This window comes from Notothenia rossii (genome assembly GCF_949606895.1).
Source record: "Notothenia rossii genome assembly, chromosome: 7".
NCBI lineage: Eukaryota > Metazoa > Chordata > Actinopteri > Perciformes > Nototheniidae > Notothenia > Notothenia rossii.
The window spans coordinates 27,246,801-27,263,842 of record NC_136905.1 but is presented as its reverse complement, the minus strand read 5'-3'; the positions used below and the strand labels follow the sequence as shown (position 1 = coordinate 27,263,842).

The window sequence follows — 17,042 nt, the reverse complement described above, 5'->3', positions numbered from 1 at the left end:
TCTTACCGCTCACTTACGTTAGCGGTGGAAAATGTAAAATACGATGGCGAAGAAGAAGATTCCAGTGGCCCCAATTTGTGTCCATTCTGGGCAAGTGAAAAATGTATTTGGACAATTAGATAGCCAAACTCACTTGTCCATGGACAAGTACTCTCTAAAAACTTTTTCTCACACTGCAGACTGTATTAGTAACTTTGTTGAAATAGCTGAATAAATTGCAGTGTTATTGTCTTTTAGTATCAAGTGAAAAAAATCTCCTCAACTTACAAACACAAACTCATTCTAGCCCTTATGTTTGCATTTGACTCTATTTCACTATATTGTCTTTCCATCTAAAAAGTGTTTTTTTTATAAAACATGGAACTCAGCAAGCTATAAATCACCAAAGCTACTCGACATTGATAGAGCACTAAAACAGCTTTCAAGTTAATATTAATGGCCTCATTCACACATAAAAGCAACCTTTGACTTGTGCGTCATCTCAGACACATTTCTAGGTACTTGGTCTTTGAGATAACTCAGTTTGGCGAGTTTTTAAAAAGGAGACTGAATAGTTTACAGATATAAATAAAGAGTAACAACCAAACGACTTTCTAAACTGTTTACTAACCCTGCTTTTGTGCATTTTGTGAAATACCAAAACAAAAAAAATAGAATATTGGCAGTGGGGAAGGTGTGTTTCAAATTTTTTTTGCAGGTTTGCCAGGGTAAAAAAACAACACATACACACCTTTTTTGTTGAAATAGGGTATTTCCTGACAGTCAGCACACACCATGTTGTCATCACTTTAATTCATTTAGTTGAACTTCACACCAAAATATGAATGCATGGTGCTCAGGTTACACTTATCTCTAACCAGAATAAGTAAGAGTGTGTGTGTGTGTGTGTGTGTGTGTGTGTGTGTGTGTGTGTGTGTGTGTGTGTGTGTGAGAGAGAGAGAGAAAGTGAGGTCATAACAAACACCCCCCACAGCCCATCTGTCAGTTGCTTTATCTGTGGGACATTCGAGCTACCAGGTCCAGCTCCTGGTGTGATCGTTCTGGAAAGAGTGTGTGTGTGTGTGTGTGTGTGTGTGTGTGTGTGTGTGTGTGTGTGTGTGTGTGTGTGTGTGTGTGTGTGTGTGACCAGCGAGGCCAGCTGTGTGTCTGAGCAGTGAGATGGTACGCAGGCCTTCCACAGATCATGTGCTGTTAGTTGGCAAAACCAACTGGGACCTTATTTAGCTTTCTCTGGATTGGACTGAGAAACCCTCCTCCTCAGCAGAGTATAGCTGAAGTAAAGGGGAAATCACTGGCCCCTGCATACTGTCGCCCTGAATTAACAGTATTATTGTGCAGCCCCAATATAATCAAATAAATCCCACATATTAGTAAAACTTCAAAAGCTTTCTTTAACTGGTGCATTATCTCAATTTCCTTATTTGTGATGAAAGGAAATGTTGAGAACTATTTCGAGTTTAAATGAAGGAAATCAATATTGGATAATTGGTTAAACTTGACCCAATATAGTTGCATTTGAAAAAAAGAAACAGATATACAGTAAATGAAGATAATAAAAACCAGAATAGATCACAATGCATGGTGTCAAAAGCTTGTCAACACAGAAGTAGATGTGATAATCTGTCAGACTGCTTATGGAGTCACTTTGAATGAGTTGAGGCAGGTTTACTGTGATAGGATTAGGCCTAGCTAAGTAAGAACTCTTAAATCGATTTCATTAAGCGTGCCCACAAGCAGCTGCGACAAACTCACCGAGCCATTTTCACTTCTGAGTCAAAGTGAGGGCAGAAAACAGAGAAAGGCCGTCACATCAGACAAACTGATTGTTGTCACGGAACAAATGCCTAACATTGGTCATCTATTAGGCTACACCGCTGAGTAAAACACATTCGATGAAGACAGTTATGAGTTTTATGGACGTTTGGTTAAAACATGCCTTTTACAAAGTTCATGAGAAACCGTTACAAGTAACATTAGGTCACAGACCGTGTAGCGCGCTGCACCTGCTCCACCCCCCCCATATTGTAACACAAAAATAAATCTGAGAAACAAAGAGGTTTAAATAAAGTTTCTTACCTCAATAGTACATCGCGCAGACTTCCCTGCCGAGTTAGAATAATCCCGTTTTCCGTGTCTGGCGACAGACTACTCAACGAGGCTCTGCTCGCGTGTGACAATGTGATGCATCCAAAATGCTACCACGCGACCGGTGTTGCGTAGAAGTCAGTTTCCCAGATTAAATGAGGCTCCTCTTTCATTGACCTGAACCTAACCGTCCCCCCAAGTACAACATGTCGTCTTTTGAAATGTCTAACCCGACATCCACTTTAACCATAACCTCTACCCAGTTATCGCTGACACGCCTAACCTAACTAAATCCCAACTCAGACCATGGAGTGCACCCCCACCCCACGGGAAACAGACTTCGACACAGACCGGACTCAGAAAGTGAAATCCCTATCAGGAGAACAACAAACTAAGTGAACGGAGAAAAGTGTAGAAAAAGGAATTCACACTCAGCCCCGTGCCTTTTCTCTAAACTTAATTTGGTTTGTTTGCTTCCTCTGCAGGGGTGAATATACTTGATAGAAACAACGCTGCTGAGTAGAGAGGAATCAAGGCAGACGAAATATATATCAACATCCGGTGTTTGTAATTTCAAAATAAATTGCATTGAAGTTTAAAATAAATAAATAGTGTTCTGTTAAACTCACAAGTCACGACAACACACATATTCAAATAGATCAAAAAACGTAAGACTACGTTGCTCTCTGTGGTGTTGGGTTAAGATGAAACTACTTGAAAACTGAATCCACACTATTTATACTGGCTAAAACGCTTCTGGACATGTTCTCCAACACAGGCCCGCCCGAGTCCTCTGGATAACGTTATCAAATATAGATCAGGCCTTTTTACACCAGATCCTGTGACAGATTCAAGTTCCAACAGAATCAGAATACTAGGAATGTGTTAAGATGAATACACATTAAGTGAATGTACAAATGAAGTGGTGTCTTGATGAATAAACACAGTAAGAGAAAATAAAAAGAACAAACTAGTGCTAATACACATCCACACATCAGATCACTTCTTCATTTCATTCTCTCTACCCCTTTCCAAACATAACAACCTAATCTCTTCTAATTCTGCACCTGTCCGCCGCAACCTTCGTTCCCTCTCCCCCTCTACCAATTGCCTCATCGGTGCTCTCAGCCCTCCCTTCCTCTGATTCGTTCCAACACCTGCCTCCAAGCTCTGTTGCAGAAACCCTCTTCTCTACTCTCTCATCCTCTCTGGACTCTCTCTGTCCTCTCACATCTCGGCAGGCTCGTCAGTCCCCTCCTGCTCCCTGGCTAAATGACGCACTGCGTGCTAATAGAACCATCCTTAGGGCAGCAGAGCGGAAATGGTGGAAATCCAAACACCATGACGACCTCCTAACCCAGGGGTCGGCAACCCGCGGCCCTTTAAGCCCTCTGCTCTGGCTCCCTTGAACTTAGACAAAAATAAGAAGGAAATAAAATAAAAGTATTTGTAGGACTATTTATATTTTGTTGCATGGTTGAAAATGTTTCGTATCTTGTATTTTGAATCAAAACTGTTTTAATTAGGTCAACTAAAATATGCGTCACATCCTGCTACGGTCCCGCGCCAGCGCCTTTTCCTGCGGGTGAATAACCTGACCCCCGGCTCGATGAGCGAACTATGGATAAATCAAAGAAAAGTACCGGAGGAACACAGGATTTAATTCTGCCTGGACAGAGTTATATGCTTTCACAGCAAACGATGCTGGTTTACCGGTATGTTTGATATGTAGAGAGACGTTGTCAAAGGTGCTGCAGCCTTTACGTATCGACAGGGCCGTGGGAAGTAGGGGCGCTGAGGGTGCTGCAGCACCCCCTGGTGGAGGACAGGGGATCTGCACTTCCACAAGATTAAATACAAATATAATATAAAAAAAACGAATTTTCAGCCTTGATGTAACAACATTCATAATTAAGTAAAGATAACACCCTTTTCACCCCGGTGAGAGTGAGAGGCAGAGAGAGAGAGAGATAGAGAGAGGGGGTGCACCGGTACCGGCGGAGATTGTTGTTAGCTTCTGCTGCGCTAACGGATATAAGAAGCTGTTTCTACAATAATGTGGAGGGAGAGTTCTGTCCTGTCAGACTGAGAGGCTCAGTGAGGTAAAGGACTCTTGAGGGTTTAGATAGTTCACTTTAGTCTAAGTTGTCTCAGTGGGTCTCAAACGGTTTGGTCACAATTTATGTAAACAAATATTTCCAAGGCAGACCTTTATAATTATTAGGATAAATAAAAACAGGTTTGAAATCATTCCAATGTATACTATAGGACAGTAAACCAAAAATATCGTTTAAAACTGGAGAGAAAAAAAAAAAGCATAAATAAATAAATGTTAACTAGGTAAAATAAGATATGAATGAACCCCAAAAATAAAATAAGTTTTAACAATTATTTTGTATTGGCTATGGTAGGTTATTGGTTCTGTTCACATACTTATTTGATTAATAAAATGCAAACCGATCTTTTTCATATGGGCGTTTAGAGTTGTAACCCCTAGATCAGTCTCTAGTAATTGGGTGCTCAAAGTGCACCAGATTGAAGCATTTTACTTTAAAATGTTAAAAAAAAAATCTTTCCGGGGAGGACACCCGGGACCTCCCTAGAGGATGTGACGACTACCCCCCAATTAAAACATGTTCATACAATACTAAATACATTTGGAGCCTTTTTATATAAGCTGTCCACTATGTCAATAAGTTTCTCTGTTTGTAGTGTATTGGTCTTTTGTAGAGGTTTTTCATCGCCAGCTAAAATCTTGCCTAGGGCAGCAAATTGGTCAGAACCGGCCCTGGTGTCATCCCCACAGCACCCCCCATTTGAACCATGTTCCCACGGCTATGCGTATCGAGGAACAACACGGGAGAGGAAGACAGCTGACGATCTTCTGTCATAATTCAATGGGGTATGTAATATATTTCAGAAAACACTTTTTGTTATATTCCATGGAATGCTCTTAACATCCCGATAGCAATGAATATATTAAATGCTTTGACAATAAATACATACACAAATTAATCTCTGGAAGCCGTAGCGCTGTAAAAAGCACGACCAATCATCGGAGCCGGCCCGGAATAACTGGATGGCCTACCTGCCTGTCAGCCTTCCATCTGTGCACAAACTTATCTCGTGCCCTCATTGGCCATGTGCGCGTTCGTGTGTGTTGGAGGAGGGGCTCTGTAAGGAAGTCTGAAGGAAGAGGCAGATTTTTCCCGGTTGTGTATTTTCAAATTCTAGCGCACGGTGGTTTCTCCATTCTTACCTACCCCACCGTTAACTCTTTTTAGGGTGCAGCGTTTTATTTATTTCAAAGTGGGCACATTTTAATTATATATTTGTTTCCTTCAAATGTGCAAAGGACTCCCCAACTGCTGTGTTTAATTTATTTTAAAGTAGGCCTGTGTATTATTTTTAATTCTCCTTATAGGAGTTCTTTGTTTCTTATTAGAGGTTAACAGTTTTACACTTAATAGTTTTATATAACGTAATAAATAGCCTAATAAATGCAAAAAAAATGTAGTTTTTGTCTGATATAACAATAAATACAACTTTATTAGCTATCAAGCTATGAAATATGTTTTGCGGCTCCAGACAATTTTTTTTTTTGGAAAAAGGAGCAAAATGGCTCTTTTGGTCAAAAAGGTTGCAGACCCCTGTCCTAACCTATCAAGCTCTCCTCTCCACTTTCTCTGCTTGATCTCTCAGGCAAAAAGCGCTTACTTTCAAGATAAGATCCAATCTTCCCATTCCAATCCCCAAAAACTATTTTCTATCTTCTCCACCCTCTTGGACCCCCCCAAAGCCCCTCCTCCCTTCTGTCAAGCGACTTTGTTAACCTCTTTGAAAAGAAGGTTGATGATATTCGCTCTTCTTTTTCTGACTCACCTTTACTCACCGCTGGGTCACCAGACCCTCCCTTCACTCACACACTGACCTCCTTCTCCCTTCTCTCTCCAAGTGAGGTTCTTACCCTCGTTACCTCTGCCCGTCCTACCATCTGTCCTCTGGACCCTATCCCCTCAAACCTCCTTCAGACTATCGCTCCTGATATTCTACCGTTTCTCATCCATTTCATCAACACTCCTCTAACTTCTGGTCACTTTCCAAACAGTCTCATGGAGGCAAGAGTAAACCCTCTCCTAAAGAAACCCACTCTCAACCCGTCTGATGTTATAAACTACAGGCCTGTCTCTCTCCTCCCGTTCCTGTCTAAAACACTTGAACGCGCTCTCTTTAAACAACTCTCCTGTTATCTCCATCAGAACAACCTTCTGGATCCGCACCAGTCTGGTTTCAAGGCAGGTCACTCAACAGAAACTGACCTCCTTGCTGTCACTGAGGAACTGCACACTGCTAAAGCAGCCTCCCTCTCCTCTGTCATCATCCTTCTGGACCTCTCTGCTGCATTCGACACGGTGAACCATCAGATCCTCCTTCGCACTCTCCAAGAACTTGCAGTTTCAGGCACTGCACTTTCCCTCCTCACCTCATACCTCAAAGACCGCACCTACAGGGTAACTTGGAGAGGTTCCGAGTCCGACCCTTGTCAATTAACTACAGGGGTCCCTCAGGGCTCTGTTCTTGGTCCCCTCCTCTTCTCCTTGTACACAAACTTGCTCGGGTCTGTCATTAGCCTGCATGGTTTTTCATACCACTGCTACGCTGACGACACCCAAATAATTCTGTCCTTTCCCCGCTCAGAGACCCAGGTCGTTGCACGCATCTCTGCTTGCCTAGCTAGCAGACATCTCTCAGTGGATGTCTGCTCATCACCTCAAGCTCAACCTTGACAAGACTGAACTGCTTTTCCTTCCGGGAAAAGATTGTCCCACTCTTGACCTCACAATCAACATCGGCACCTCTGTTGTTTCCCCGACTCAGACTGCAAGGAATCTGGGTGTGACCCTAGATAACAAACTGTCCTTCACTGCAAACATTGCTGCTACAACCCGCTGCTGCAGATACACGCTTTACAACATCAGGAGGATATGTCCCCAGCTGACCCAGAAATCAGCGCAGGTTTTGGTCCAGGCTCTCGTCATCTCATGCCTAGACTACTGCAACTCCCTCCTGGCTGGTCTACCTGCATGTGCCATCCGACCTCTGCAGCTCATCCAGAATGCAGCGGCTCGTCTGGTCTTCAACCTTCCAAAATTCTCCCACACCACGCCGCTCCTCCGCTCCCTTCACTGGCTTCCGGTAACTGCTAGAATCCACTTCAAGACACTGGTACTTGCGTACCATGCTGCGAATGGATCTGGCCCTTCCTACATCCAGGACATGGTTAAACCGTACACACCAGCACGTGCACTCCGCTCTGCATCGGCCAAACAGCTCGCTGCACCCGCACTGCGAGGGGGACCCAAGTTCCCATCAGCAAAAACTTGTGGGTTTGCTATCCTGGCTCCAAAATGGTGGAATGAGCTCCCCATTGAAATCATGACAGCAGATAGCTTGCACATCTTCCGGCGCAGACTGAAAACTCATCTCTTTCGACTCCACTTCGAGCGATAGAATTACTAACAAAGCACTTATATACTAATAAAGGGCTGGTTTTCTAAAGCCAGTTGAGTAGCACTTGAAATGTTTGGCTCTATGAAACCTGATGTACTTATATGATTCTGTTTTCTTCAAGGTTGTATCTTCCTGGTTGAATGCACTTATTGTAAGTCGCTTTGGATAAAAGTGTCAGCTAAATGCAATGTAATGTAATGTAATGTAATATTCGTTAACTGTTATAACAAATATTTTTTTTTTTAAAAAGGGTAAAAGGAAAATGAATACACTAAAAACACAATACAATATGTTTATCTGCAAATGACACAAATATATATTTCATTTTTTCCATAAGTGGCTTCTGTTACTATACTTCCAACAAGGGTGAAAACTGCAGGACAGCAGACCAAGATGCTGTTAATCTAAAGACAATGGAGAACCAGATACAGGAGGATTGGGGTCAGTGACTAATCCTGAAACCCCCAAAGCTCTATGCTTACATGCAATTCTACGTATTTCTACATTATCTGGGACAGTGTTTTCCATAAGTGGAACATTGGGGACCCTACGCAGGATTGAAGCATGTTTCTCAAAATAATTCTGTATGGACATATATCTTAGTACGAAGGCTGCACACAGGCCACACTTACAAGGAGCCATCAAACTTAGTGGACATTTGAACATTTTTGAAGGCTTTAACTACAAAAGGTAGTAACCTAACATTAAGTGAATAAGTTATTCATATGCATACCGTTAAATGTTGGAAAATATGAAAAGTCTAAAAGCCTCTTTAATGTAAATTCAATCATACTGAGATCCATATGTTCAATATGGTTAGGAAGGGCCGGCCCTGGTTTTAAATATGTCATACATTCATTTTGATTGTGATTATTGCTGTGGCCATGCGCTATGTCTGTTGTATGCACTCCTGTATCCTAGCGACGCAGGAATATACCATTTGAAGGCTATCAAGTTAACATAAAATAAACATATACTGTGCAATTGACATCTTCCTTACATTTTCTGTATCTAAAAATATTTAATAAAGATAAATAATATTCTTAACACTCATGTAATGACTTAAGTGAGTAGATTTAGCTTTAATTATATCTGAAGAAATCCAAAGTTCCCTCTTCCAGCTGGAATTACGTGGCCCATTACACTTCCGCCAACAACAGCGGGTGAATGAAGAGGTACGTTTTAGGGTAGCTTTTATATTTAGTTTGAGCAAATGCAAACATTTTGAATGTAGGTATTTTGTATATCCAGGTATAGTTGCATGCAGTTTTAAAGTAAATACGTCACTTTAACTCTTGACTGCTGTCTTGTTATGCGAACAAACCTGCCTGTGCTTCCGAATACACGGCAACGTTAGCGGTTGTGGGACCTGTCCCACCGTTAGCCGCTAACGTGACAGTTAAATAAGCTATTCTCCTCCTTAAAGTTACATTATACTGAAATAAATAATGTCTATTTAATATATATATTTGAGTTGCTTCAGGATCTAGAGGGCTGAAACTAAAACTTTTACGACAGTTGTTTCTGTGCATATCAAACCTTCGGAGTCTAACAGGTGTAATGTGTTCTGTAACTAATTATGCGTAATTATAATCAGCTGGTAACTCTTTATAGGTATGTCAGCCATTTTATTTTACAATAACTGGCGTTAGTTGTGGAAAAATTGTAAGCCTATGCTAAATGTAAATTCCTCATCTTGTAAAGTTAACAAGAACAAAGATATTCCACATATTACCTTATATATATATGCATGCCTTGCCTACATACAGTATATTCATTTGACCCATAATAAATATTAATATATTGTAGGTGCCATTTTGTCCTCAGACATTGTTATTTCTCTTTAAATAGTGAAAAACCATATGCATGACACATTTAATAGGTTAAGGGTTATACTACTTGAATAATTCATGAGACTGTAACTATTAACAATAATTAAAATATCACGTTTCGTTCTGACAGATTGGATAACATGAATTACATTAATGATAGAGCTAATGTCATAAAATGATGTAGGTTTGGTTTTATATCTGATATGTACTAATCCCCATTGGTTAAAAACTCTATTCTCATTCTCTATTTTTACCTTAACTTCTAAAAATGTCTATTATTTTCCACAGTGGATGGAGAACTTCATCCTGTATGAGGAGCTTGGGGCAGGAAGTAGCTCTGTTGTCTACAAAGGAAGAAGGAAGGGCAACCTGAACTATGTCGCTATCATCTGTGCCGACAAATCCAAGAGACCTGTGATCACTAACCATGTAGGATTGTGGTAGACATCTGTCACATTTCATTTCGTTTTTTAATTAGTACATAGGTTTTATAGTATTTTTTTTTTTCCAGCCGGAAGAGCCATGACATCAATAAATGCAATTTTTACATTTCTTCTTACTATCTTACAATTATCTTACAATTTAAAAATGTTGAGCACTGTTATCATTTTTAAAAGGTTTTGCATTTCTATCTATCAATCACATTTTTTAAAATTAGATATCATTTAACATTTTAGTATTGCACTATAGTAATATAAATATGTCCTCTTTTTGTTCCATTAGGTACGTCTCAGCCAAGATCTGGATCATCCGAACATAGTTAGCTTCTATGAGTGGTATGAGACAAGCAACCACCTCTGGTTGGTGGTGGAGCTCTGCACAGGTCGGTAAATATGTCTGGCACATCTGATAGATAAGCACTCATGCACTATTGGATGAAATAAGTTACTTATTGTTGATTTTTAACGATCTCAACATGTGGAAAGAGAAGTGCATCCTCGAGCACAGGGGTGGCCAACCAGTCAGAGGTTAAGAGCCAAATTTGTTCTATGTTACTGCAAAGAGCCACATCAAACATACAGTTTCTGATACCGCTTGTTTCAGTTTTTTGTTTTCTGGAGACAAGATTTCAACCACGTCACTGATGCATTTTTGTGGCATTGGGATATATATTTTTTAAATCCTCTGGAGCAGAGAGAGGAGCTGTGGATTATTGTTATTGATTAATGCATCAGTGTTTCTTAGGGTCAAAAACAATAAACTCACAACTTAAAATGAAAGCGTTTAGTTTATTTAATAAGAGAGCACATGTTCAATGTGAAAAGTGACAGTAGTTATAGATTATTTGCAATTTGGTGCTATATATATATATATATATATATATATATATATATTAAAAAAAAAAAAATTATATATATGTTTTAAACACCTTGAATTTCAGGGGGGGTGCGGGGCTCTGTTGGCGCCCCTCCAAGACAATGGTAGGGGAAACACTGGATAGTGTTTAATCAACGATAGGTTTTCCCCCCCTCAAAGGGGATTGGTTCTCTGCATCCAGGTATTATTGTGATTGGCTCTTGGGCCACATCAAAATTAGACGCGCTGTCATCCTCTCATAATGACACCTGACACCACACATACACACGTAGGGAGAGCCGGGACGAAAGTAACACGGGACGAAAGTAACGGAGCGATTTTATCCGAGCCCAAACAACTTTGACCGGCCAAATTACGTCAGAATGGTCAGCATTCAATACTTAACAGACCTACTAAATATCAGGTTTAACTGTCAGGAGTAGTGTTGTCACGATACCAACATTTTGGTTTCGATACCGATACCAAGTCAAGAATTACGATTCCGATTATTTTTCGATACTTTTCTTAAAAAAAGGGAAACAGTCTTAAATATAATTAGTGTGCTTTATTTCACACCATAACCATAACACACACTTTTAAACAATGAGAACAATAAATAAAATAAATGACAAGAATTCGTATTAAATAAAATTAATACATTTCTTACAGACAGGCCTCGTGGTGTCCGTAGGCTTCCCCTCACTGTCAGAGATATAGCTAAAATACATCAAAATTTCGCTTCTGGCGTCTTTTTTGTCAACAAGCCGAGGCGCAGCGGCAGCAGTTGCACTCCCACTTGCAGCCATGCTTCTCGTTTTCTCACATGCTCTGGCAGCTAGCGCGTGCACGAGAGAGGGGAGGGACTGCAGGCACGGCTGCAGTGCAGGGATTGGAAGCAGAGCGCTGAACACACACGGCTCTTATTAAAACGGCGTTTTCTCACCGGAGTACTTTCCCCATAGCCGTGGGAACATGTTTCAAATGGGGGGTGCTGTGGGGATGACACCAGGGCTGGTTCTGACCAATGTGCTGCCCTATAGGCAAGATTTTAGCTGGTAATGAAAAACCTCTACAAAAGACCAATACACTACGAAAAGAGAAATATATTGACATGCTGGACAGCTTATATAACAAGGCTTCAAATTGATTTAGTATTATAACATGTTTTAATTGGGGGAGTGGACTTCACATCCTCTAGGGGGGTCCAGGGGTACCCCCCCGGGAAGACTTTTTTAGCATTTTAAAGTAAAATGCTTCAATTTGGTGCACTTTGAGCGCCCAATTAGAGACTGATCTAGGGGGTACAACTCTAAACACCCATATGAAAAAGATCGGTTTGCATTTTATTAATCAAATAAGTCGGTACTTGAACATTTCCAATAACCTACCATAGCCAATAACAAATACATGTAACTTATTTTATTTGTGTTGTTCACTCATACTTTATTTTACCACTTAACATTTATTTATGTATATTTTTAAATCTCTCCAGTTTTAAACGATATTTTTGGTTTACTGTCCTATAGTATACATTGGAATGATTTCAAACCTGTTTTTATTTATCATAATAATTATAAAGGTGTGCCTTGGAAATATTTGTTTACATAAATTGTGATCAAAACGTTTGAGACTCACTGAGATAATTTAGACTAAAGTGAACTATCTAAACCCTCAGAGTCCTTTACCTCACTGAGCCTCTCAGTCTGACAGGAGAGCTCTCCCTCCACATTATTGTAGAAACAGCTTCTTATATCCGTTAGCGCAGCAGAAGCTAACAACAATCCCCGCCTGTATCGGGGTATCCCCTCTCTCTATCTCTCTCACTATCTCTCTCACTTTGGCTGTGGGCTGCGGGCGCCTGATAAGCCAACATCCCCCACTTTCATCACTTACAGCGCCCATCGTACAGGGAAAATGGAAAATGTAACCGGGGTGAAAAGGTTGTTACATTTACTTAATTATGAATGTTGTTACATCAAGGCTGAAAATTCGTTTTTTTTATATTGTGGAAGTGCAGATCCCCTGTCCTCCACCAGGGGGTGCTGCAGCACCCTCAGCACCCCTACTTCCCACGGCCCTGACTTTCCCCCGTCATTCTTAAAGTACCGATACTAATGAAACGGAGGAATCGTAACGTTTTTAACGGCAGGGTATCGCGGTATACCTTTCAAGTATCGGTACACCGTGCAACACTAGTCAGGAGTCAGTGTCTCTCCCCCAAACTCACACATATACAACTCGATATGAACTGAAGAGCCGCATGAAACTAGGCAAAGAGCCGCATGCGGCTCGAGAGCCGCGGGTTGGCCACCCTGTCTAGCAGCTTAAAGATTTCACCGAAAATAGTTCATACTATAGTCCAGCAGTGGCTCAGTCAGTAGGGGCTTGGACTTGAGCACTTGCCAACCTTTAGACCTCAGAAATCGGGAGCATAGTGGATCGCCGGAGCTGTTAGAACTACAATAAGCATGTTAATGTTAATCTAAGTGCACTGCCTTGCGGCCTGTAGCACCGTCCTTGATGGAGCATATGTGTGGGCTGGACCTGTATTTTACAGGAAAGGAGTGAGCAGAGAGTAGAGTAGTTGTCGATTCTTGTTCTGTTTTCTGTGAATATCTGCCTCACCCTCTCAGACTTTGAGTTGCGCGCGCTACTAAAGAGACGTGTTACCATGGAAACCAAACAATGCTGTAGCTGTATTGAAGTCCGAGTGGAAACAGTCGTGTGTAAATCTGATTTTGTCAGAAATCGGGAGAAATATGGAAAGAAAGAGGAATAGAGGAAACCGGGAGAGGGCAATGAAATCGGGAGTCTCCCGCGAAAATCGGGAGGGTTGACAAGTATGGCCGTGGTGCCCTTGAGCAAGGTACCGGACATCCCCCCACTCCTATTGCTACAGCGCTGTGCATTAGCTGCCCACTGCTCCTACTACATGCAGAGGCCACATTTCACTGTGTGTGCTGTGTGCTCTGTATGTGTGACCATTAAAGAGGGTTTCATCCCTCCAATTCTATCTATCTCTATACCCTTGTAATCTGGTTTATTTGATTAACAATAAAATGTTCAAGTTTAGATTGTAAACTTGCATATACTTCATTCACCATGAAATGTCTTTATACATCTTGTAGTAGGTGTCAGTCTTGTTCTTTCTTGGTGTATTTGCCTATTTTACGGTTGCTCTCTTGTTTCTGTTTTTTCACTGATATGTCTTATTTTCTCAATCTATTTGTCAGGTGGTTCCCTGGAGTCTATTATTGGTAGTGATGGATGTCTGTCAGAAGATGTGGTGAGGAGGTTTGGATGGGACTTGGTCAATGGACTGAAACACATCCATGAATTAGGAATCATTTACTCAAACTTGACCCCTGCTAAGGTCAGCATCTGCACTCATGTGTATGTAGGACTTAAAATACAACAGCAAATGTATGATCATTGAATAAAGTATCCCTCCTCATGTTACCCATAGATCCTGCTGGATGGTAGTGGCACTCTGAAGTTTGGTAACTTCTGTCTGTCCAAGGCAAATGGAGAAACACTTGAAGATTTCTTTACCTCAGTCTCTACATCTGAGGAGGCCGGGGAAGGAGATAGCAAGGATGTCTCTGATGACATGAGGGAAACATTACATGGTAAGATTACTTTTTGTATTTGTATTGCACATGCTAGCCAGTACATTAGCCAAAAAGAGTGCAAATATGTACTATGTTGAATTGTAATTTGCATATGGCTAATTGACAGACAAATGAGTGTAATAATCTAAAACTAATTTTAGGTTACACCAAAAATGAGTGGGTGAATATTTAGGGCAGGAGGCAAAGAAACAAGACCAATGGGATCAAGTAGCTGTTGCTGATACATGGTTATCATATGGAAACTACAAGCTGAGAAATTACAGAGAAATGGAACCAAATGAGAGATCATTCTTCTAAAGAGGTCCACTTTTAAACATAGATTATTTTTTACAATTTACCATGTGATGGCAAAGAATACAAAATATCATAATCATATACTATATTTTTGCATAACATTCATTGTAAAATATCCTTTGTGCATGATAAGGCTGACAGTTTTTGCATTTCCTAATTACTGTATTTTTTTATATTTGTAGGTCTTCCAACTTACACAGCTCCAGAGGTTTTGCAGGGATCAGAAACAAATATGAGCTCTGATTTCTGGGCTCTCGGTTGTACACTCTACTACATGTATACTGGTACACACACACACACACACACACACACACACACACACACACACACACACACACACACACACACACACACACACACACACACACACACACACACACACACACACACACACACACACACACACACACACACACACACACACACACACACACACACACACACACACACACATATTTAGACTGACTATTTAAATACACATACATATCAATTCATTCCATCTTGTTTAAGACAATACCAACACCAACCTCAACATACTTTACAAGTGAGTGTTCTTTTCCAGGTAAACCTCCATTCTATTCGGAGAGCTACACGGAAATGACAGAGATGATTTTATGTCAAGAACCACCACCTCTCAGACAGACAGGTGATACTCCCTTTGTCATATAAAATCATATGCGGGTACAGAGACAAACAAACACACACATTGTGTGTTTAACACAATTGTTTATATTATAGTGGATTATATTACTGTATCTTCTGTGTTGTTTGTTACAGTGATTTCAGCAAGTCCTCCCAGTGAGGACTTCCAGAGTCTTCTGAAAGGCCTGCTCAACAAAAACTCTGATGAGAGGTCAAGTTCATGGACACACACACACACACACACACACACACACACACACACACACACACACACACACACACACACACACACACACACACACACACACACACACACACACACACACACACACACACACACACACACACACACACATAACTTTTGTAGACTTACTTCAGTCTGCTACTTTTCATGCATGTTTTGATTAGTGTCACATTTCTGTGTTGTAATTTTAAGCTGTGTTGTTTTTGGTTTATTAGGATGGACTGGCCAGAGTTGCTTGACCACCCTTTCTGGGCACAAGTACTAATGGAGGAAGAGGGTGGAGAGGGAGAAAAGGAAGATGAGGAGAAAGAAGTGGATCAGGAGGAAACAATTAGCTGTGAGGGGGTTGTTTCAACTAGCGTGAGGTGGGTTGATTAATATTATTTATATTTATTTTCAAGCATTCTACAGACATTTTGTCGCAACCATATTACTGCATTCAGATTTGTTTTGTCAAAGTATTTATAAACACATACGTATAGGTAGATGTTGAAATAAAAACATAATTTACACCCACTTTAGTATCTTTTTATCCTTCTTATATAATGCAAGCGAGTCAACAGCACAGCCCACAGCCTGCAGAATCAACATAACATTTAATCGAAAGTTAAATTCATAATTTTCCCTCAGCAGTTGTTAAACTGTTTTTTTCAATTCCTCCCCAGACACACAGGGATTTGTGCCCCTTTCCCTCCAGAACTTGCGGACAAGCTTCCAGACAGCCATTCTGATTCAGTCATCACCCAGCCAGCCCATAGGATCTCTAAGAAACTGAACTCTTTACAGATTACAACTGCAACAGCCTGCAGACCATCCGACAGAAGAACTGATTTCCAACAAGCTGTCAGACACACAACCTGTGGAGCCTCAAGGAACAGCAAGGGCTCGGAGAGAGGAAGAGAGGAGAAGGCAAAGGCAGAAGATGACCCTGAGCTAACTGGGGCACAGCAGACGTGCCTCACACTGCAGCCTAATAAATCCTTCACACTAGGTAAGACATTCCCTGATGTCTATGTTTATGTGTTTAGATATGTGAGCTACCTGGCCACTAGGTTAGTAAGACTTTTATTCCTGTACCAACTATATATATTTTATGTGTTTTGTTTCAATTATTGTAGTAATCTGGTTTTCTAGATAAGCCAATTTTGTTCCGTTCTATTATTTTCCCCTGAACTGCAAACATTGAAAACATTTCTCTGAGATTGGTCTGCTGTAGTTGTTGTTATGCAGATCCCCCCCTGTGTGGCCTTTACTAAGCATGATTCTCAGACATGTGTCCTCATGAATTGTTGTATCTTTTTTGCTTCCTACTCTAGATAAGGTGTCAGAGCTCAAGCCAAAGGGTGGTTTGGATGTGGACCACACTGGAGCCATTTTTCTGCTCAGGTATATAATTCAGTCCATCTGCCAGGGTTTGCCTGGGTTTGCCTGGGTTGCAGGGTTCTGTCAGTCCCTACCTGTATTGTCTACCTGTTTGAACCAGTAATCTAATTAATGGCCCTCATT

General features: G+C 40.9%; 1 protein-coding gene across 6 annotated transcripts in view; it reads left to right on the top strand.

Moving 5' to 3' along the window:
- The first annotated feature begins 8,641 nt into the window (after positions 1–8,641).
- The window catches only part of ulk4 (unc-51 like kinase 4), an 81,459-nt gene continuing 73,058 nt past the window's right edge, over positions 8,642–17,042 (top strand). For 5 of the 6 annotated variants that reach the window (XR_013810248.1, XM_079693500.1, XM_079693499.1 and 2 more), the window contains exons 1-11: positions 8,642–8,771; positions 9,717–9,857; positions 10,152–10,251; positions 13,958–14,097; positions 14,191–14,353; positions 14,833–14,934; positions 15,213–15,296; positions 15,428–15,503; positions 15,752–15,901; positions 16,202–16,527; positions 16,853–16,922. Coding sequence is in view for 5 of the 6 variants with exons in the window: in XM_079693500.1 (XP_079549626.1) it covers positions 9,720–9,857; positions 10,152–10,251; positions 13,958–14,097; positions 14,191–14,353; positions 14,833–14,934; positions 15,213–15,296; positions 15,428–15,503; positions 15,752–15,901; positions 16,202–16,527; positions 16,853–16,922 (1,349 nt within the window). In the remaining variant the exon portion in view is untranslated. Of the gene's footprint in view, positions 8,772–8,799; positions 8,827–9,716; positions 9,858–10,151; positions 10,252–13,957; positions 14,098–14,190; positions 14,354–14,832; positions 14,935–15,212; positions 15,297–15,427; positions 15,504–15,751; positions 15,902–16,201; positions 16,528–16,852; positions 16,923–17,042 lie in introns of those variants that run through there. The other variant, XM_079693498.1, reaches the window with a different exon arrangement.